Here is a 23,057-nt window from a genome sequence, read left to right on the forward strand (position 1 = left end):
AAATGGGGAAAAGCAACAAAAGAAAGAAGAAAAGGTAAAATGCAACGTTTCATTTAAAAGGAATGGAGAATATGACGTCGTTCGGTCCAATGTTTTTCTTTTAAAACACACCTTTTCTTTTCTTTTCGTCTTCCTCGCACATGAGTTGCCTCTTCTGCAATGGGCAGCTTACCGACGTCATGGCTTTCCGACGACAGGATAGGCGAGGGGAGGGGCTGAACCAAAGCTCCAATCGTGTTTTCCAGCGAGGGGAGTGGCGGCTGCCACTCCTCGCCCTCACGTAGCTTTGCCACTGCTTTCACCTTGGGAGGGATTTTAACCTTCCAAATTAATTTACAAAGAGCTGAATAAGGATTACTCTCAGAATTAGACGTAGAAGCACTAAGAGATTGAGATTCCACAATCCTTCTAGTAACCTTAAAACCACTTTTGACCGTGTAAAACACCCCCTCCTCCCGCGTGATTATGGAAGTGCCATATTAATTGATTCACCGGTGAACGGAAACTAATAGGTAGATTACGAATTAATCATTGCCACCAACGAATTATCTGAAATCAAACGACCCAGAACAAATGCACTCTGGCCCGACGAAATAATGGAGGACAAGATACCTTTGAGTCTATTAGCTTATACCTTCCCCCCCCCCCCCCCCCCCAATCTTCTCAACTAGTTCCTCATTATCACTACAAAGAAAGAGTAACTTTTTTTTTGAACAAAAGAAAGAATAACTTTTTATTTCTTTTATTATATTTAATTAGTCTCTTCCTTCATTAAAAAAATTATTAATGTTTTCATAAAAGAACTTCATTAAATTGTTCAAATTTTACGTATAGTAATACAAAAAATGTATATAAAACCTATGGTACTTTTGAAAATAAATGTATCGACTTTTCGTATATTTAAATTCTAAATGTGGAGCCAAAAATAATCAAGAGGCGATACGTGGATTTTTAGGTGAAGAGGACAAAATTGCCCTCGAGACACATTGGGTTTCCTACATGCGAGCAGTGGAGAATCATCCATCAACCGAGTCAAGAGTGCCCAAAATAGGTAACAAGTTCAAATTTATCTCATCCATCTTTACTCCATATCCTCTACAAGGAAATCATTCCATAACATTCAAAACCTTCCATATAAATTAAATTAATTAGGCTAATTAATGGATTAATTCCTAATTAATCCATTAATCACCATTCACCTATAAAAACTCTCCATTCTCTCCCAAAAAGGGGACTTCCAACTCTTGCTAAAATTCTCTAGAATTCTTAAACACTTTTCTCTCTAAATTCTAACTTTGGCATCGAATGTTCTTCAGCCAAAGCCCCCCCATTCATCGTAGGGGCATGAGGTTCTTGGCCTTGACCTAAGATGTTAATTGTTTTGTAGGTGCAATTTTGTCCAAGATCAAGGAGGAAGAAATTTGCATCCACAAATTGGTGCTTTCATTGAGAGTTGAGATTCATACTCGTAGAAAACTCTCGCGCAGAAAAGTTTTTTCACTATTTTCTCTATTTTCTAGTCCACTTGTATTTTTCGTACGTTCTTATTATTAGAATTTTTTATTTGCAGAGATTCTTTGATAAAACATAAAAGAGAAATACAATGGCTAGAAATTTAGAAAATTCCACAAGTGAAAATTCCAATATTTAAGAAATGGGACCGCGGCGATCCACGAGACTAAATGCGATCTCAGAGGGAGCGGCACCACCACCACAAGGCTCCACCATGGCAACCAGCGCAGTGGCCACCACAGCAATCACCTGTGGTGAGGTCTATAGCTCTACCACCACGGCCCAAGCCGTGCTATCCAAGGCCCACACCACCAAAGCCACGGCCCGAGCTATGTCACTCCATGCCCAACACGAGCCCAATGTGTTGCCAAGACAAGTCCAAGCCTCGCATTCTCAAGCATCACGTGCCGAGCAGCCTACTCTCGTGGCCCAGTCTGCTCCCGCGGCTCAGCTTGCTCTAGTGGCCTAGCCTGCTCCCATGGCATTCCAAGCAACCCAAATCGGCCCAAGACTATCTCAACCATCCGAACCAACCATCGAGCTGGGGGCATTTCCACCACATTTCTCCGCGGATTTGACATTTCCCAATTCAAATCTCACGCCCGGAGCCTACCGCACTTCCACTATTCAATGAGGCACATTCCTTCCAAGCTCTTCTAATCTAAATGGTGAACAACACTTGTCTCGACAAGTCATAGAGTTGACGAGTGCCCTTGCATAACAGAGGACCTTGATGAATCAATTTTTGCAACGCATCGAGATCCAACGTGCCTCGGATGAAGTGTCCCGAAGTAGGATAAGGGTAGACGAACCTTTCTAGCAGCGTCCTGGCAAGCAGTCACGAGCCGAGCGTTCAGGCATTGTACATTCCCGATTACATCCCCGAGATATCGTATACTCCCATCTTAGCACGCGAAGGAGTGTGCACAATCGACTAGGCCTAAAGACAAGTATACACTCACGGTTGGGGCCACACTCTGATAATCAACATGTGCAGCCTTCCAGGCAAAGTATTCATTCGCGGCTAAGCCCGTAAGGAGTATCCTCCACATCACATCGGAGCAGGCAGCACGATGGACAGAGAGAAACAATCACTTAATCCGGGTCAAGTTAAACCTGCAGCCTGCGAAGAATTCCCTCGTTTGCCAGAAGTCGGCCATATGCACCCTGCCACGACGTAGATGAGCCGAGCACATGAAAGAGCAGCCTCGACAAGTCATAGAGTTGACGAGCGCCCTTACACAACGTACCAAGAAACAAAATGTACCAGAAATTCAAATATACCAATATTATATGTAATTAAACGTACCTTTAATAAAATCGTAGAAAAAAAATATTTAATCAAATTCTTAATAAGAATATATGTTTAATAAACAAAATTAGAAAGCGAGGTGCCTGTATTAAAACGCTCCGAAAAAAGAAAAAGGAAAAGAAGAACCGCATTGCTTTATGTTGTTTTTTTTTTTTCAAAAGTTCTTATTTACCTTTTAAAAAAAGATCAAATTATGAAAAGAAATAAATCAATTCATGTCAAGTAAATACAATTTGATCCTATAGTGTAAACGAAATGTTTTTATTGAAAATGTCAATGTCTAAAAGAACATTTATCATATGAAAGTTAGAATAAACCACTTGCAAATGGATAATGATTATACGAAATAGTAATTTGCCACTTGTACTACGGTCTAGTGGCATTCTTGTTTACTTCTAAGTGAGAGGTCTTAAGTTCAATTTTTGCCAAAGGCGAATTTGAACCACATTATTGCTAATCCATTGTGAGGCTAAATCCGCTCACTGTCCCTTAATATAGATAATATCATTTATTTAAAAAAAAAATAGCAACTTAGTGTTGTAACATAAATGAGCTGTAATTTTCTTAGTTCAAATGCTCATACACAGAAAATAATTTGAATAAATTCTTAATTTATCTGATACACATAGTTTATACACAAACTAACTGTATTCAACCAAGCAATTCCTAAATAGTTTTGGAATCCTTTTCTTTTTTGATATATTTAACCATGACTTTAAAATTTTATTATCTCTCAAATCCTTCTCCGTATGCATAACCATACATTCAACCAACCCCTAAATGGTCTTCTAAACTCTTCCCAAGCCATCAAGTTAATATGGGGTAAGGTGTATTTAATTTAGAATTTGAGAAATTTTAATAGGTTTATAATTTCAAGCTTTTGATAGAGTTTAATTGCTTTCTAGAGATTTAATATAAAATTTTGAGTGAATATCTCAAATTCTTAGGAGAAGAAGTGAGATTTAAGAATACTTAAAATACACTAAAAAATCTCTCAAATTCTCTCGAGTTCCCCAACTTTTTAAAATATTTTAAAATCAATTTCTTAGTGAATATACTTAAAATGTTATAAACTTTTTTTTTTAAATTTTGATTGGATACATCTAGACTTTTAGAAAATCACTTAAAATCTTGATTGAATACTATCTCAAGATCCCAATTGAATACACCCCTAATCTCTTTGTTGAGTTACAAATCCAATTTTCTCTCAATTAATCAACTGTGTATATATCAATGGTGTCGAATTATGAAACCTACCTACCTCGAAAGTTTTACAATCTGTTTGTTGATATTTCATTATTTCTTCCTGAGTTATCAAGTTGAGGATTGTTTTTAATTATGAATGTAATTTCTTGTCGATTAATTTCGTTGAGAACTAAAACATGAAGAAAAATAATTTAGTACTACGGTTTAGTGATATTCATTTTCAATTGTAAGTGAGAGGTCTTAGATTCTATTTTCGCTAAAAGTGAATTTGGACCACATTATTGCTAGCTCATTGTGAGACATAGCCTACCATCTTCTCGTTAATACAAATAATAGTTTTTGTTAAAAAACACGAAGAGAAATAAGTTTTTTTTTTTTTAACAAACGCTATTAGTTATACTAAATGGTGGGGGTGGGGGTGGGGGTGGGGGTGGGCTTAGCCTCACAATGAGTTAGCAATAATGTGATTCACATTTACCTTTATTTAAGAATCAAATTTAAGACCTCTTATTTATAAGTGAAGAAAAATATCTTACTACTAAGTGGGCGAGAAATAAGCTTTAGGCAAGATAAATTTTTTATTTTTTAAAGATGTGGAAAAAAATATGCAACTTTATCATTGAATAATAAGATTCTTCGCTTCAACTTCTTACAGAAGTTTACATAAATACGAAGAGAGTTGGAGACGGCCGGCACCAACAGCATCAATATATCAATATATATATACACATACGCGCCGAAATTAAAATTCCCGCGAGACGTGGACGCGCAAAGGCAAAGGCACCAAAAATCTGCGAAAGTAAAAAAAGAGGAAGAAAGAAAGAAAAAAATTAACGATCACCGTCACCGTCACCGTCGTCGTCATCGTCCCTGGCGTTCTTACACCTTATCAAAAGCAATCTTCTTCTGAAAATTCATGAGGGTTCGACCTCGACCTAACAGCGGCCCCAATTCGAAACGCGCCGTTTCACCCTCCTAAATTCCCATCTCCAAACCCTAATTCCACAAATTTCCAACTCAATTCCGAATTTCTCCGCCGTCGTCGTAGTCCGCTGCCATGTTTCCGTGGAACATCGCGAAGTCAGCGGAGGCGATGTTCTCGCGGTGGGCCGTGAAGAGAGTATGCAAGTTCCTGTTAAAGAAGAAATTGGGGCAATTCATATTGGGCGACATCGACGCCGACCAGCTCGATGTCCAGCTCTCCGAGGGCACCATTCAGCTCAACGACCTCGCGCTTAACGTCGATTTTCTTAATCAGAAGGTACGCACCCGCGCTTTTCTGTGTTTCGTTTTGTATTAGCTCGTGTTTTGCTGCCAAGAAAGTAAAAGTAAAATAAAACTATGGTACTCTCGTTTTTCTTTCTAAACATGTGAATTTTGCCTCACCTGAGGTAGCTGAAGTTTGAAACCCGAATTCGGAGTAGTCTCGATTTGATAATTGTTTAGGGATTTTGTGAATTTTAAAATAATTCCACACAAAGCTATAGTTTTGAATGGAAACTGTTATTAGCAATCCAAAAATCTCAATCGACACTCCTTACAATTGTATTTTTCTTTCTAAATATTGAAAGTATGAAGTGCAATATGAGAATTTTGGAGTGCCAATAACAGCTCCCTTTTGAAATATGCAAAATTGATGTTTACATGGAATTGTTAGAGTTTAATTGTTTTCTTTGGCAACTCTTTTCTTTCCCCACAGTTCGGTGCAGCAGCATCCCTGATAATAAAAGAAGGATCTATTGGCTCCCTGGTAGTTAGAATGTCTTGGAAGGGCAAAGGTTGCGAGGTTGAAGTGGATGAACTTGAGCTGGTGTTAATTACATGTGCAGAGTATAACTCACCAGCTAGTGTCGAAAGTTGTAACATCCATAAGGATGGCAACCCAGGGAAGTTAGATGGTGACATGGCAGACGATGGTGCAAAATCTGCATCCAGGGATGTGCATGAAGGTGTTAAAGCAATTGCAAAGATGGTAAAGTGGTTTCTCACGAGCTTCCACGTAACCATAAAAAGGTTAATTGTTGCATTTGATCCTTGTTTAGAGAAGGATGGAAAGACATTAGGGTGTTCCTCAACCTTGGTGCTCCGAATTTTAGAAACTGAATGTGGAACATGTGTTTCTGAAGATGATAGTCAAAATTCTGGTGCAAGATATGACAACTTTCTTGGGATTAGTCAATTGACCAACTTTGTCAAGTTTCAAGGAGCATCACTTGAACTGCTTCAAATGGATGATGCTGATAATCAAACGTGCATTCCGTGCCAGTCAGAAAGAACATTTGATGAATTCTTTCCAGGGTGCCGTCCACCGGGTGCTACCACACCAATATTGGTTGGGAAAAGAGGTGGATTTTCAGGGAATATAAGATTAAGCATACCTTGGAAGAATGGGTCTTTAGACATCCGTAAAGTAGACGCAGATGTTTCTATTGAACCTGTAGAATTAAGATTTCAGCCCAGCACAATTAAATGGAGTTTACTTGCTTGGGAAAAATATAAAAGTCTGGTGAAAGACAGGAGCAATCACAAACCAGCAGATTCTGTTTATCTTGATTCAACATCTCACTGTATTTCACCAAGGTCATTTTGTTCTACAGCAGATAAGTTGACCCAAAATTGTGGAAGTTTTCCCACCCAATCCTCTTCTTTTACACTACAAGAATCAGTGGCTGAAGCTCTGTTACCTAGGTCACATATTATATCAGATTGGGTACCCTTTTTCATCCATCAAAATAATAGGGATGGTATTGAAGAACTTGATTTTGGGGCAAGGTTAGTATAATTCTGCTATCAGTGTTTTCATCAAGGAACCGCTGTTGACATAATTTTCAGATACGTCTAGGGTTGTTTAATTTATTAATATCTTTTATCTGTTTCTTTTCATTTGGTTACAAACTTTACACATCTTATTTGTCTGTATTTTGAATGTTTTGGTCTTTGTGCAGTGTGGATCAGTTTTTTGAATGTTTTGATGGAATGAGAAGTTCCCAATCAGCATTAGGTAACAGTGGGATGTGGAACTGGACGTGTTCTGTTTTCACTGCTATCACAGCTGCATCAAGCCTTGCTTCTGGATCTTTGCATGTTCCACCTGGTAGTGCAATATCAACCCTATTAACCTAGAAGTTTTAAAGTAAATTACTTAATTGCATATCTACTTTAATATTTTTTTGGGTTAGTTATTGTATAAAAATTTAAAAACTGCATCAGTAATCATTGAAATGTCAGGAATATTTGTGGTGTCAAGTTGTACCCAGATTGTTGAACTCAGTTTGAAACTTTGCATAAAATTAACTATGTTTTAATTGCTTTTAGATATACGATATCTAACATTTCCATTTAGGAAGAGCATGAAAGAAAGTTAAAAAATACGAGAAAATATAGTTTTCTTCTGGAGATATACAAGCACTTGATTTGTTGAGTCTTTAAATGTTAGTCTCCGGTATTTTTCTATGCTAGTAAAGTTTTCATACCGTGTATCTTTATTTTCTTCTAGACTTTTGTCACTGGAATTTTGATTTGAATCTTTGTCTACAGAACAGCAACATGTTGAAACAAATCGTAAAGCAGCTTTAGCTGGGATTTCTGTCGTATTTTCATTTCAAGATGAAAAAGAGACGCATTTTTGTGATTCTAAGGGAGTTGATTCAGGTGTTCTGTACCTAGGTGCAGAGTGCCGAGACATCCTTCTTGTTACGCAGGTAATACCTGTGCTTGGTGAGCATTTTAGCTTTTGAGTTTGATATCTATGATATATACTTGTTATCTGGTTCTACATGATTGTCAGCAACACTAACTTGAAACATCTGATAAGGTCCACAGGTATGCCCTCAAGAGATAAGGTTCAAAGGAACAATGAAGTATATCGAGGTTGCTAATTACTCAAGTTACAAAGAAGATACCTTTGAGTTTGGCTTTCAAGGGTCTAATACCAATATTAATGCCCGTACTCTTTCGGTTCAACATCTTCAAGCTGATGTTCAAAGTGTCCTTCCTCTGCATTCCTCATCTTCTGAAGATTCATTTGAAGAGGTTCCATTTGGGTACAAGAATGATGTTGTCAGAACTACGTTGCTTAAAACTTCAGGTGTTACTCACTGTCAATTTACTGTGAGTTCAAGTACATCAAATGTGAGTTTATGTGGGACAACATCATTTTCACTGAAACTGCCACATCTTGTTTTTTGGGTGGACTTCTCTTTGCTAAATACACTATTAGAACTGTCCAAGGAAGTTGGAAAGCCTGTCAAAACGAATGGTAATCAGACTGAGTTTCCTTCTGAGATCTCTAATAAGAAGCATGGATCATCTCGTGGGGATCTTAGAAGATCTTCTAGCCATGTGAAGACCTTGTCTTCAACAGATACTCTGCGAGGTGATATATTGATTCCTAATGCAAGGATAATTCTCTGTTTTCATAAAGGTGGTAAAGATGTTAGAGGCTTCTGTTCCTGGGACCAATTTATTGCTCTTGAGTTTTCTTCACCATCAAATTTTAACAAAGGTGTTCAAGACCATGGCCCAACTTTAGATGCAAGGTCAGATAAAAGGTATTCTTCAACAGCCACACATTCTTTACATTTGAATGTTGGTAATCTGGACACTTTCCTTGTTAGTCCTGCAAGCAAGAATATTGCTGGAATCAGCTCTGGAAACATGCAGAGGCAGACATTTGCTGCGAAAAATATAATGTCAGTCAGCAATAGTACAGGCCTTCTTTCTGTTATTAGTATGCTTTGGCAGGAGGGTTATGTGACTGGTCCTTGGATAGCAAAGAAAGCCAAGTGCTTAGCTGGTTTTGAGGAATCAAGGAGCATTTCTAAATTTGTCGGAAAAGATCATGAATTTGCTTCAGTATCAACTGTGAAAGATTTGCAAGATTTGAATTCCCAAACTCGACAGGAGATTATCTTGAGCTCTGCGTTTTTCCTATGTGTTTGTCTACCCTCTGTTTCAATAAACCTAGACTATTCTCAATATGAAGGTTTATGTTGTCTTTTAGATCAAATGATAAATGACTTAAACACGGATTGTGGTTCAGTCAATGTTAAGGAAGCATCTTCCGCGTCTCAGACATCTATCCTTGTTAAATGTGATTTTGTTGAAATTTTGATTAGCCTGGATGTAAAGGAGATTGTCAAAAGCTCAATACAGAGTGAACTTCCTGGTTCGTGGCATCAGCTAAAACTGAAAATTCAGAAGCTAGATATGCTTTCTGTCTCCAATATTGGGGGTATATCAGGTGCCAATTTTTTCTGGCTGGCCCATGGTGAAGGCAAATTGTGGGGTTCTGTAACTGGTGTTCCTGATCAGGAGTTTCTTCTGATTGCGTGCAGCAACTCAACATTGAAACGCGGTGATGGAGGGGGCTCTAATGCATTATCCTCCAGGCTAGCTGGTTCTGATATTGTACATTTGTGGGATCCCAAAAGTTTCCATAGTTCTACATCTGTAACTGTCAGATGTGCCACAATTGTTGCATTAGGTGGTCGCTTGGATTGGGCAGATACACTATGCTCCTTTTTCATTATTCCTTCTGAAATTGAAGTGGACAAGTGTAACAAAATGGATGAATGTAGTGCACCTCGCGGATCTTCCTTTGTTCTTAACTTTGTTGATATTGGATTAAGCTATGAGCCCTACCTCAAGAATGTGGTGATAAGGAGTGAAGCTTCAGAGCCCATTTTTTCATATGTCAAGGAAGAGATGGGTGAGGAACATGTTTCTTGTCTTTTGGCTGCATCTTCCTTGAATCTTTCAAACTCAACGAGGGCTGGCTCATTGGAAACTGATTACAGAATTAGAGTGCAAGATCTTGGGCTTCTTCTCCGTGTAATGTCAAAGCCTGAGGATGTTGGTGGCATTTATAGTGTAGAACATCTACACAAGATTGGGTTTGTTAAAGTTGCCAGGGAGGCACTGGTTGAAGCAATTTTGAGAACTAATTGTAATAATGGCCTTCTCTGGGAGGTAGAATGTTCAAAATCTCATATCTATGTGGAAACTTGCCATGACACCATGTCCAGTCTGTTTCGTTTAGCTGCCCAACTTCAACAGCTATTTGCCCCTGATGTGGAGGAATCAGTCGTGCACTTGCAGACTAGATGGAATAAGGTGCAGCAGGAACAAGAGAGCAGAGGTTTTCATGATGAAGCAAGGAGCTGTGGTAGTGATTCTTTACAAGCAACTTCTCAATTGCACACTTCTGGTGCAGTTACAGAGAGTGAAACTCAGTTGGTTGGGTTAATGGATGAGATATGTGATGATGCATTTCTCTCGGATAAGAATCAGACCTGCCATTCTGAGTCACAAATTTGTATCTCATTTGATCAAGACCTTGGAGAGGCTCATTATTCGAGCATTGCAACTCCTGATATTCTCTCGCTTGGTGCACCTTATGATGCGTCAGTGCCTGAATCAGAGTTGGAAAGTAGTCAAACATCATTTCTACAAGAAGGTAATGTTCTGGAGTTAATAGAAGGGTATTGTTTATCTGATTTACGGCCTCTCTTGGAATTATCTGCCAACAGACAATCATCGCATGAGATTCTAAAATGCAAATCCAAGAATTTCATAAATGGAGATGTTGGAGGAGAAAGTAATGGATGGTATGGTACTTCCATTCGAGTTTTAGAAGACCACATTCCCGAAGCTAGTGAAAATAGTCTGAAAGAATCTGTAGAAGACAATCTTCCTTTTATTGAAGGTACAAAGTGCAATGATTTTGGAAAAGCCATTGGATGTGTACTTCTTAAGAACATTGATGTTAGGTGGAGAATGCTTTCTGGGTCAGACTGGCACGATTCTAGAGCAACTGGTCAGCGATCAGTGGATTTTAGTGGAAGGGATGCTACTGTAAGTTTAGAGCTTGCAGTATCCGGAATGGAGTTTCAGTATGACATTTTTCCTGTCGGTGGAATCTGTGTATCTAAGCTTTATCTTTCAGTTCAAGATTTCTATGTATATGACAGGAGCAAAGATGCTCCTTGGAAGCTGGTAAACGTGCTATATGCTTTCACACCAAAATTTTACTTTTTGTGCTTTACAAAATTGATTAATTATCTTTTACCTTTTTTGTTTGGAAGGTACTCGGATATTATCATTCAAAGGACCGACCTCGAAAATCATCTTCAAAAGCATTCAAGATGGACTTAGAATCTGTCAGACCAGATCCTTTAACTCCTCTTGAAGAGTATCGGTATTCCCTCTGCTTTATATTATAATTAGCGCATGGTTAAGTTGGTTTTACAAATCTGCTTGATTGATGGTGATGTAACAGTATTATTTGAGTCTTGGTTCTTATATTCTTTCCTTTTAGGTTACGTGTTGCACTCCTTCCCATGCGATTGCATCTTCATCAGTCCCAACTTGATTTTCTCATTAACTTCTTTGCGGCCAAGAGCTCTTCAACTGATCAGTCTTCGGGTGATCGTCAAGATGCTGATGGTTCAAAAATCTTGCCAGTAAAAAGTAATGATGTTGCAGGGCGTATCATTGGAGAGGAGGCATTTCTTCCTTATTTTCAGGCAAGTTGTTTCCTTCTCCCTGGTGTTCTTTGAGTTTTAGCTTTCAACCTAAATGTAACTTTCAGCTTTATGTGTGTTTGCATGGGAAATATCAGTCTTGCATGGTTAAGCCTTGTTGGCTGATATTAGTTGAAGCAGAATTCTTTGATTAAAGATCAAGCAAGAAATCTCATGTAATTAATAGAGTTGATTCTAAAGAGTAAATACATATTGTAGGCAGTAGATTTGCAGCATTCATATTTGACTTATTGTATTTGGTTTCATACTTGATCTAGATAGTTTGTTGCTATATATATCCTCCAATAATTTGGATAATAACATTTTAAACTTGCCTTTTCCCAGTAAATTGGGTCAACTGCATTATTTTCTTTTTTTGAGACTGCTGATGTCCTCAAACATGTATTATCATTGGGCATGTTCGAAGCCAATCTCCATTGTAATGATTATATCCTCTTTGTTTCAAAAGGAAGAAAAACGAATGGGAAAATAGAAAAATACATACAAAAGAGTGGTATCAAATTTTTCTGCGTAGTTCACAGAAATAGTCAATGAAATTCATGGGATAATGGATCCTGAGAACTGGCGCTCAGGTAGGAGGTGATGCCCGTAAATTTTTATGCTCTTATATGTAAAGTATGTGAAGGGACGCACTAGTTTGTCTCTTTTCAACTCGCAGACAGCTCTATGTAGGCTGTGAGTATTTTGACACTGATTAGTTGATGGTTCTTTATTAGAAATGAGAATAGTGAAGCAAGCTGACATCCAATTTGTTGTCTTTGCTGCTTGTGCATTTCTAGGTTGCTCTGATTAAGTCAATTTTCAATATGATCATTTTTAGAATTTATGCCCTGTGATTTTTCTAAATGATGATGTGAAAATACATGCTCAAACTGCTTACATTTTCGTTTTTTCCCCTTCAGAAGTTCGATATATGGCCTATTCTAGTTCGGGTTGACTACAGTCCCAGCTGCGTTGATCTGGCAGCATTAAGAGGCGGGAAGTATGTAGAACTTGTAAATCTTGTCCCATGGAAGGTAAATGGTTTGCTTCTTATATTGACATTGTGAGGTTATGTACAAGGGTATAAAAAGGCTATACTTGATACTTATTCGTCCTCGTAGAGCTGATTGTGAAAAGAGAGAAAATTGTTACATAATCTCATTAAGGATACTATTCTTTGCTCCTGGTATTGCTTCCCATGATTTTTATTGTTCTTCCATGTAAACCATGACTCCATGATTCTGCCACTTCTGTTTGGTTGTCATTAACTTCTGACCTTTTTATTTTTCCTATCCAGCATGCAAAGTTTAGCCATCGATCTAAAAATTTTAATGGGTTTTTTTTTTTTTTTTTTTTTTGGTGTCTTTATTTGATGCTGCTTGTCCTATCTGTCAATTTGATTCAAGAAATTGGAGTTTTAGTTTCATTTTTCTTTTATAAAAAGCTTGGAAAATTTGCATATACCATTTACTAGAGGTCTGTAATTCTGGGATTAATAGAGTAAACAGAACGGTTTGAATGAAGCCCACTTGATATAAATGTATATACCCCATGCACACAAACAAGTACATATTTTTATAGCTCTAAAAACTTCAACGAAGTGGGATATAACTTTTAAAACTTTTAAGAAGTGCAATATTTATAAATTTGTAAGCAATTGAGATTTCCTTTTTTGGTTTTTTTCTGCTACTCAGTCATATTGTTCATCTTGTTGTGCATCTCTTTCAAAATCTTGGTATCTAATTATCTGATCTTTGTGTTCCATTGCCTGTGTTTAAATTCTTCTTTTCATTGAAATTTACTGAGGAACTTATTGGCCATACTTTCACAAATAAATGCAGGGCGTTGAGCTACAGCTTAAGCATGTTCATGCTGTTGGTATGTATGGCTGGGGTAGCGTATGTGAGACGATTGTAGGAGAGTGGCTAGAATATATTTCTCAAAATCAGGTTTCAGTGACTTTACCTTTACTTTTTTTTGGAATTCTGCCCCCTTTCAAATGCTAGTGTATTTATAACAAGTTACTGTATTTATGTAGGTTTGTAAAATACTGCGAGGTCTTCCAACCATTCGGTCATTGGTAGCAGTTAGTTCTGGTGCAAGGAAGTTGGTTTCTTTGCCAATTGAGAGTTATAAGAAAGACAAGAGACTACTTAAGGGAATGCAAAGAGGTAAGTTGAATTCATTCAATGTAAACATGTGCATGCCAGTTTAGGTGTTCGTATTTTTGTTGAACTATGTAAAAATAGCTCTTAAATTTGATCCTTGACTCAAGGTATATATCGAACTTCAGTGTCAATTAACTGAGTTTAGATAATTGGGTTCTTTCTGGTTATTCAATAGTATATAAAGCCGTGTTATCACTTGTCACTGGCATATTTTCATTAATTAAATAATTTAGTATTCATGACAGTCTACTTGCTTCCAGGTATAATTGCATTTCTTAGAAGTATTTCTGTTGAAGCTGTTGGACTTGGAGTACATTTGGCCGCTGGGACTCATGATATTTTGCTCCAAGGGGAATATTTACTTACAGGCATTCCTTCTGCGTCATGGTCTGCAGCACATAAAATGAAAACCAATGTTCGATCAAATCAACCTAAAGATGCTCAAGAAGGAATTCATCAGGTGAATATTCCAACCTTGGTTGCTTGCAAATATTTAGAAATAGTTGTCCTAAACTCCCAACAGTGGGGGAGTAAAATTGTAGGTCTTTCAAACTCTGAAATTTCAGTCCAGAGCTGTTCTGTTGGGATCAAACTTGATATAAAAGAAAATGATCCTGAAAACAAGTTAATTGTCTCTCTTTGACAGGCTTATGAAAGCCTTAGTGATGGCCTGGGGAAATCTGCTTCTGCCTTGGTCCAGACTCCCCTGAAAAAATACCAGCGTGGAGCTGGTGCAACATCAGCTTTGACAACTGCTGTTCAGGCAGTTCCTGCAGCTGCTATAGCTCCGGCTACTGCTTGTGCTAGTGCTGTGCATTGTGCTCTTCTTGGCATCAGAAATAGGTTACTCCTGTATTCTTTATTTTGTTTTGTTCATTATGACAATATACAATCATTTCATAATATATTTGACACACTAATTTCAAAAACCAAGATTTAATGTGGCGCTCGTGTGTGCAGCCTTGATCCTGAGCGAAAGAAAGAGTCCATTGAGAAATATCAGGGTCCCCCTCAGCCAAGGGAACAAAACTAATGGTTCAGTCAAATAATTCTCTGATTAATACTGCTATCTTTTGAGCTGAATATTTCTTGCAGATCTATCACACAGCACATCCCAGATTGGTAGCTTACTGTGTTCGTTGTTGTTGTTTTTTTCTTTTACTGTAGGTGATTAAACTCACGAATGAAATATTGAACTAGTTGTATTCCTGGAGAAGAGGAGATCAGTAATGAGCCATCTATTCTTGCGTTAGAACTTACGCATCATGTGAGTTGATCTTTCTGTCCATGTTAAATAAAGGTTTTTGCAAAACACGTTTGTGTGAGTGTGTGGGTGTCTGTCTCTCAAATCGGATTTGATTTATTATGAACGATAATGATGTCAGTTGCTCATGACCAAGCCTATGTAACTATAATTTCCCATCGCCTTTGTTAGATAACGGGAAACAGAGAAACTGCTATGGTAAAAATATCTATCTACAGGATTTCTTTTCATTTTATAAATGTGGCTTGATTTACAAGGTAGTTACGCTTGGTCTATCAATTGCAGGTGTAGAGTTACCGGATTCTTTCCATTGGAGCAAGACGATCAGGTAGTTTTGTACAAAATGTAAATGTCCAAATAGTGCCCATAATTCTTAGCTTTCTGTCTGTTGTAAATATTTATTCATTCAATTATTGCATCTCAAGGAGCAAGGTTGCTAGTTAGTCAGCAAGATTTGTTGTGGCTTTGTGATAGGATCTTCTCCTCGTAATCTTTTTTCTTGGTTTTTGTAAGTCTGTTTCGTATCTTTCTTGAACAAATCATTCATTCAGGCTATTCGTACATTAGTTTAGCCCGGAGAAAGAATTAACAGCTGCAGATACGTGTTTGGCAAGTTAATGATTTGATCTCCAACCGACGCTTGGGAGTAGGGGGCGATTGAGTATCTTGATGTTAATGCGGAGAACAATGCTTTGATTGCTCTATACGAAAACCAGGCGACAACATGAACAACTCATATTAAAATATGAAGTTGAGGTTTCACCATAAAACCAATTGGTAATATGAGGAGTAATGAATCCGAACATTTCGAGTTTCCTCTTGTATTGGGTCTTAAGGCGTGTTTGTGCACCTGTACTCAGAATGAAAATAAGGAGTTCGACTCGGAATGAAAATAAGGAGTTCGATTCCGATTATGGATCGTTCTTATGTTTACTAAGAGAGGAATTAAGACTGGGGCCATATGAAAAATGGAATTCGGCTCCTCCTTGTGGAGGAATTGGATTCCTTGGGTGGGAGGTTCCTTGGGGTGTATTTATAGCAGTTTGGAAATGATGGCCTAAACAAAGGCAGTTAGAGAAATTAAAGTCTGTCTAGGGCGTATTTATAGCTGTTTGAGAAACGCTTAATTGCAGAGCGAGAATCCCACAAAATAGGTCATTTTTCCAGATAAAAAAAATTCAGGTTTTAAAGAGGTGGAAAACGGTAAAAAAAAATTATGGATTAGAGGTGGAAAGTTTTTATTATTTATATGTTGTTAAGGAAATTGAAGTTATCACCTATCATATAAATGAACTTATTTAGAACATGGACAATTTAGTAATTATATTGGTTTTAATTCCGATTCAAGGGTATTCATTAAATAGCTTTTATGGAATTAGCATCATTCATACTCTGATTCCTGATAGTTTAGTAAATAACTTCCACAAGATTCTGATTCTAATTCTTCCTCAATCTAATCCTTCCTTATTCTATTCTCCTCAATCTAATTACGGATTAGTAAACATGCCATTAGTGGGGTGAGCTTCCTCATTCCCTTATATTTTTAAGAAAGCACATGCTTTGTAATCCTGCAATGGTTATTTAAGATTTGACTCATTGACCAATTCAGTATGCCAGCAAATACTGCATACTGAAAATATCAAGTCTTGTAAACTGAAGATATTAGAGTGGTGTCATATTTGATGAACCAATGACTTTCTAGTACACAAGCCAAGAGTGATCAGCAGAAGCACTTGTTAGACTCGGTCATTTACTGATTTGTGCATGTATTCCTTGTAAATGTTGTTGTACAAACCAAATCCTATATGGATTAGTCCTATACATATAGTTCTTTTAAATGCTAGAGTGCTCCCAAATTTGTTGAAACAACTTTTAAAGAGGACTTTCAGATGGTTGAGACTAATTTGACTATGAATTCTATGTCATTAATAATTGCTTCATGGGATTTGTCCACGTCATAAAAACATGACGATGAATGCCACGTAAGTAGTTAACGGTTCTCCTAGCTTATTAGGACCTAACGGAAGTGATATTTCCTATATGTTGGGTATTCTTTTGGAATATTTGGAGAGATTGAGACTAATTTGGAATAACACCAAAAGATTGAAGGATTTTAAGTACTTAATCCTAAAGATAAATATAATAATTATATGATACCCACGTCCAAACATTGTCGTAGACTCCAAATTATAGTGCAAAACAATATATTTTTATCTTCAAAAGTATATGATTATTCTTGATTCTTTCCCTAAGGACAATTGATCGGATTGGTAAAAAAGATAAAGGATCATTTACGAGTCAAGTTTTAACGAATAAGTCAAGTTTTACAAGTCTTGTAAAAGATACAAATTGTTTAGGAACTTTATGAGCCGAAAATATCAAAACTCAAGCTTGGTTCATTTTTCTAACTAGTTTAATATTGGGAGTTTTAACAAAATGCTACTGGTACTGTTTATTTTTAACGAAAAACCATATTTTTACCTTTACCTGGTACTATTTACTACATATTTATTTGTCATTTTTCATTAAAACTGAATTTTTTTTTAGATTTTTCGTTAGTTTTCCTTTTAATATTTTGTTTAAGCGCTTGTTTGACATAGAATGCCAATTTAAACAAGCCGAACTGAAATCGTTTGCGCCGATTCACGGTCCTAAACCAGGTGGATGACAAGTGCAATTCCGCCAAAGTTGCACAGTGGTCAAGAGCCTAGGGATCCATCATTTCGTGATTCTTCCTTGAAGAGGGTGGCCATTTGGTTGGAAAGTTCAGTAGCACGGTGCTACTAGCACCCACTTGATCAATTCCCATGACATGAGGGCTTACAAGAAAGGGATGCCTATGTATTTATGCATCACAGGTTCCAAAGGATCATGTAGGACAATGCTAATACTACTAACCTTTAATGCAACGTAGCATTACTTGGGCATTTGAGATACTTTACAAAGATAAAAGAGAAGAAAAGAGAAAAACTGGTTTAAATGATTTGAAATCGAATTTCAGTTGTTGAACTGAATAAAACTAAATATTTATGACCTAGTGAAAAGTATCGACAACATGCTTAAAATTGACCATTTCAGGAATTAAAATTTGAAAAATGATCATTTGGGCCAACTTTTCAGGAATTATAATGTGAAACAAAATAAACCACAATCAGATAGATCAACACTGTAGATTTAATTACATAAAAACTCATAGAACTTCTCCATCAACTGCAAACACTTGTACAAAATGGAACAGCCAAATATACCTTCTTCTTCTTGTTCATCATCTTCTACTTCTTTGGAGGAGAGAGGATGAAAATGTTGTCTAGAAATAAATGGAGAAAAAAAAAATAGAACTGGGAATTGCGCCAAACCCTAAAACTCATACAATTCCTCATAAAAACCACTCTCTAATATCAATATACCTTAAAAGTTAGCAGGAATTAATTTTCCTTGCATAAAAATACCAACTTTCCATATCATCAGATTCCATCATCTCTGCAATTGAACCCTCCAAATAGAAATTCCTGTAAACCACAAATCGTAGATTAGAGGATTTCAATTGGTTTCCGTGTTACATAAAAACACCAAATGGACAGAAAAAAAAAAAAAACTGAATAATAAATGAAAAAAAATGCATCTTAACTTACCTGGCTTTCCTTGCTAATAAGAACAGCCTCATGAACAAACACAGGCCTCCTCTCTTCAGCAATCCTCTCCAAAACCGAATGACCTCTATCGCCATTTTTTTGAACAATTTGAGCCCTCTTGAGCCCCAAACGCTCCTTCCATCTGTTCAAACTATTTGTTGCTCTTGGCAACAAATCCCCATAATCCTCATCATCAGCAAGTAGCTCATCTCTCAAAGTAGTAGTCTTATTCCCTAGCTGGTTGTTGGCACTATTATCCTTTAAGGGCAACAATGTGCCCTTGAATATGATCTCGTCCGCCGAGATCATACCAAAGTTGTCCACGGAGAATTCGAAATCCGATGAGACGGGCGCTTCCCGGTAGCTTGATTCGTGCTTGATGGCCTGTTGAGTGTCTGCAAAGTCATTGGAGAAGGAGATTCTAGGATCCATTAGAGCTAATTAGATAGAGAGAAGTGTAGGAGCAGTACTACTAATAATACTACTACCAGTGAGTGAAAGATGCAAAAGGGTTATGTTGCGCTGTTAAACATGTTTCAGCATGGCAATGAACGTTGAAAGGATGCCGTAATTATAAACCCTTTTTAAATTTGTGGATTTACTTGCATACAGTTAGAATCCACATGGAGATGTTTGCATTTATATTAGGGAGAGCTTGTTTTATGCGTATGTCTTGTAGACATCTCATGTTACTCAGATTTGTCATCTTTTAAATTAAAAATGCAAGAAAAAAAAGATTTTAATCTCTTTGCATTAGTATAACGTCAATTAGCATTACAGTTTAGTATTATCTTTTTTTTCGGAATGACTAATTCGATACTAAATTATTATGACTTTATATATTGTATTGCTTAATTCAAATTTCACAACGGTAAATACATCCTTGTATTAAAAATAAAAAATACTTTACAGATAATAACTAATATTTCTTTTGCTTGGGGCTGTGGGTGGCCAATCTCATTCACTTGTAAAGAGGAATGAGTGGATGATAATTGATGGAAAAAGTTTCATATTTCCATATTAGTCAAATGTGGCAGACACTTTTATAAGTTTTTTTTTTCTTTCTTTTATGCAAAATGGGTTAAATGTTTTATCTGTCCAAATAAGGAGCATGCTTGACAGTCTCACATGTCATGATATGGGTGAGATCGCAACTCCCATATGATCTTTCAAACGCAGCCCTTCTCTGGTTTTTGATTGGTGGTGGTAGAACAAAAAGGAAAAACAAAAAACATGAGAAGATGTTATTCCCACATGTTTTTTTAATTTTTTTAATTTTTTTATATAAATTCTAAATTTGCACACAACATCATTGAATTAAACATATAACTGCTTGATACTAATTTGAGAATGCCTAGAATTACAAGGAAGGTCAAGTTATCCAACATTGTTTGCTTTAATTAATTGTAGCTATAGCGGTAAAGAACGTTTACTTGCTCTCACAGTCTTTCAGTCTAGTCATTAATGAAGAGATAAAAACTTCAGCGTGATATAAGAGTGCTCCTTGAAATGAATGAAAGGTCAAGTTATCTAACGTTGTTTCTAAGAGTTTAATTGTAGACATAGTGGTAAAGAGGAGCGTTTACTTGCTCTAACACCCCTTCAACGTAGTCATATGCATACTACATCATCGTATCGAGCAAATAACAACTTCATAGTAATGTAAGAATGCCCCTTGAGTTGCAAGAAAGGTCAAGTTATCTAACATTGTTTTCTTGAGTTTAAGTATAACCAGCAATAGAGAGCATTTAGTTATTCTCACATTCTTAATTACTATTCAATTCATCCTCATCTTTTCATTTATCTTAAAAGTAAACAAAAGATGTTGGGATCCAATGGCAAGTTGTTAATTAAATAAACAAGTGAAACTCACATCATTACGCTTTGCTATTTCCTATATATGTCGTTTGACATATTATTTTAATAGTTTAATTCTCATATTACTTGTCCTCTATTTTAAGCTATTCCATATAATTGGTTTCACTAGACCTCCCAATTAAGTTCACCTATTCTCTTTTTAGTGTACAAATCAAGTTTTTTTTTTTTTTTTTTTTTTTTTCCCACTAATCCTTGGATTGCCCTAAACTGTACTGAAAGAATAAAAGTTTGTTTATTCCAACCCTAAATTATGCAAGAAAGAATAAAGATTCTCACCACATCCCTAAGCTATTAGGACTATTGACCTTCACACTAGAGTTGCACATGGTTTACCTTTATCCAGATTGAATTTTCCAGGATTTAAGCTAATGTGCTTTTGACAAGTGGCGGATTCCCAATTGACAACTGTGACAACTTTAGCAGGTACTTGAAGTGAAGCATTGCAATTAGGATCATGGGTTAGTCAGAGGAAGAAGAACGCTTGGTCAAAGGGCATTGTCTCCCATTTTGTTGGCAAAACTTGTCCTTTGCCCTCTAGTTTAAAGGCTACCTTCTGTCGTCTTAGAATTAATCCAATCTTGAAGGCTCATTTTACAATGTCAGATCTGGATTTAAACTGTATTATGTTGTGTGCTATGAACGTTACCTTAATTATATAAAGAAAATTAATGAAAATGGTTTGAGAATTTTGAGTTTTAACGATAAAGACAAAATAAAAGGTAAAGTGAATAGTATCAGAATTGACTTTTTAGTGTAAAAATATGATTTTTCGTTAAAGTGAACAGTACTAAGAGTTTTTCATTAAAGTTTCCAATTATATATACTTATACTTTTCTAACATGCTTTGTGTAGAAGTATTACAAAATTTAAATAAGTGGCTCGTCACCATCTCATAACCTTATATGCTCTGGCTTCATATTTTTTAATTTTAAAATTATATGGCAAATCACATATTCAAGACTGAGAGTTGTCAAGGAATAATCAAATGGCTAACCCTAATCTTTTGTTAGAAACAAATGAGTGTCATTTTTATTTTTTAATGGACAATTTTGGAGGCTATTGGGTCAAGCTTAAGTGGTGAAGGTGAGTGGGAAATGGGTCAGAATTAAGCTACATTAAGAGTTTACTTTTTAAGTAAATATACTCATGCGTAGATAAATACTCATGTTTAGACGTTAACCTCATTTTATTTGAATTTATCTTTGACTTCTAGTCAGTGGCGGATCCAGGATTTTAACTTAGGATGGTCTCAATATAAAAGCTTCAAAAAAAAAAAATTAATAATAACAAGACCAAAATATTATTGAACAAATAAATGGCAAACTACAATTTTCATTCATAATCTTTGTGACAAACAAGCTAGAAATACTAAATTTGTCTACGATGGGATCTCATACTTTGAAAATGTGTCATGATAGTTTCATTGTCAATACAAATGAAGTTTCAATCTAAAACTCAATTCTAATGAAGTTTCAATACAAATGAAGTTTCAATCACCCCGCACACCTCTGCAACTAAAACTCAATTCTAATGGAGTTTCAATCTCACTGTTAACATTTCTAGCTAAGCACCTTGGTTGTATTCAAGGTTGAGACTTGTTCGACGCTTCAAAACATACTCCAAAATCACAGTTTTATGCAGTAATGTCAATTACTTACTAGTAATCACACTGTTTTATGCAGTTTTATGCAGTAATGTCAATTACATGATGCAAAAGAACAAATGCGATACATACGGCTACTGTGCTACATCAAGCTTTAATAGAGATGCAAACAGACTCAACTCAATATTAACAAACAAACTCTTTACACTTGGACTTTGATCCAACACAGTTGATTTCCAGACCCTCTTCCTCTAAATTCGCTAATTCTAAGAATGCAAACAGACTCAACTCAATCGAAAAAACATTTGTCTGTAAAGCATCCAGTTTCATGGAAAATGTAACTCTATTCAGTCCAAGAATGCAAATTCTACAACCACGAATAAGTGAACACAACTAACATAGAATCAAGACTCAATTTTCACAATTTACAACATCAAAGTTTAAACCTTTTCACAAAAATCATTCAAATTGCCCTCTCGAGTCTCAATCACAGAAAATATCATCTACATACGAAAAAAGCAACATATTATTTAATGGACAGAGTCAAAGAGAGTCCAAACCTCTTCGACCAAGAAGAAGAAGACCAGCCTCCAGTGAAGAGTCCAGACCAGCCTCCGATGTCGTCGCCCGTTGGTGCAATGGTGAACAGAAACTAGAGTGCAGAGAGTTGATCGATGCTGTAAGGAAGAGAAGCGGGTTGAGCGGCGGACGATTAGGTAATATAAAGGCCATCATAGAAATAAGGTCACATTGAACCATGAAGGAAATATAATGTTTGACTAGATGAGCAGCCGCTCTCAGCAGATTCCTTTCAAGGTCCACCGACAAATGCAAACTGTACTTTACAGCAACAAAGAAAAACAAGGGCCTCTTATGGACAAACGAATACAAAGAGGCCTTCACAAAATTCAAAGAATACCTTTTTAAAACCTCCTTTATTGTCCAAACTCATCGAT

General features: G+C 36.5%; 2 protein-coding genes across 3 annotated transcripts; one reads left to right on the top strand and one right to left on the bottom strand.

The window, feature by feature from the left end:
- Window positions 1-4,713: 4,713 nt before the first annotated feature.
- Window positions 4,714-15,439, top strand: LOC126584680 (autophagy-related protein 2-like). 2 transcript variants are annotated; one of them, XM_050249011.1, is made up of 16 exons: window positions 4,714-5,291; window positions 5,730-6,802; window positions 6,976-7,124; window positions 7,568-7,731; window positions 7,853-11,026; window positions 11,116-11,228; window positions 11,349-11,556; window positions 12,477-12,590; window positions 13,398-13,505; window positions 13,595-13,727; window positions 13,985-14,184; window positions 14,371-14,567; window positions 14,685-14,759; window positions 14,892-14,991; window positions 15,110-15,186; window positions 15,274-15,439. In XM_050249011.1, exons 1-13 carry the CDS (start codon window positions 5,088-5,090, stop codon window positions 14,755-14,757), a joined length of 5,910 nt encoding a protein of 1,969 aa, XP_050104968.1. In that variant the 5' UTR covers window positions 4,714-5,087; the 3' UTR covers window positions 14,758-14,759; window positions 14,892-14,991; window positions 15,110-15,186; window positions 15,274-15,439. The 2 variants fall into 2 exon arrangements, with proteins under 2 accessions (XP_050104968.1, XP_050104967.1); XM_050249010.1 differs by lacking the exon at window positions 15,110-15,186.
- Window positions 15,440-18,119: 2,680 nt separating this feature from the next.
- Window positions 18,120-19,221, bottom strand: LOC126584681 (uncharacterized). The gene is made up of 2 exons (XM_050249012.1): window positions 18,621-19,221; window positions 18,120-18,497 (listed from the first exon to the last, which is right to left on the bottom strand). Exons 1-2 carry the CDS (start codon window positions 19,050-19,052, stop codon window positions 18,453-18,455), a joined length of 477 nt encoding a protein of 158 aa, XP_050104969.1. The 5' UTR covers window positions 19,053-19,221; the 3' UTR covers window positions 18,120-18,452.
- Between the last annotated feature and the right edge of the window lie 3,836 nt (window positions 19,222-23,057).

The sequence above is a fragment of the Malus sylvestris genome, chromosome 10 (assembly GCF_916048215.2).
Source record: "Malus sylvestris chromosome 10, drMalSylv7.2, whole genome shotgun sequence".
Classification (NCBI taxonomy): Eukaryota; Viridiplantae; Streptophyta; class Magnoliopsida; order Rosales; family Rosaceae; genus Malus; species Malus sylvestris.

Excerpts from the sequence above, each read along its gene's own strand:
- LOC126584681 (XM_050249012.1), bottom strand. The coding sequence starts at position 19,052 with ATGGATCCTAGAATCTCCTTCTCCAATGACTTTGCAGACACTCAACAG. Across the intron at positions 18,498-18,620 it reads TTATTAGCAAGGAAAGCCAG|GAATTTCTATTTGGAGGGTT; the intron begins GTAAGTTAAGAT and ends TGTGGTTTACAG.
- LOC126584680 (XM_050249011.1), top strand. The coding sequence starts at position 5,088 with ATGTTTCCGTGGAACATCGCGAAGTCAGCGGAGGCGATGTTCTCGCGG. Across the intron at positions 11,027-11,115 it reads AAGATGCTCCTTGGAAGCTG|GTACTCGGATATTATCATTC; the intron begins GTAAACGTGCTA and ends TTTGTTTGGAAG. Across the intron at positions 11,557-12,476 it reads CATTTCTTCCTTATTTTCAG|AAGTTCGATATATGGCCTAT; the intron begins GCAAGTTGTTTC and ends TTTCCCCTTCAG.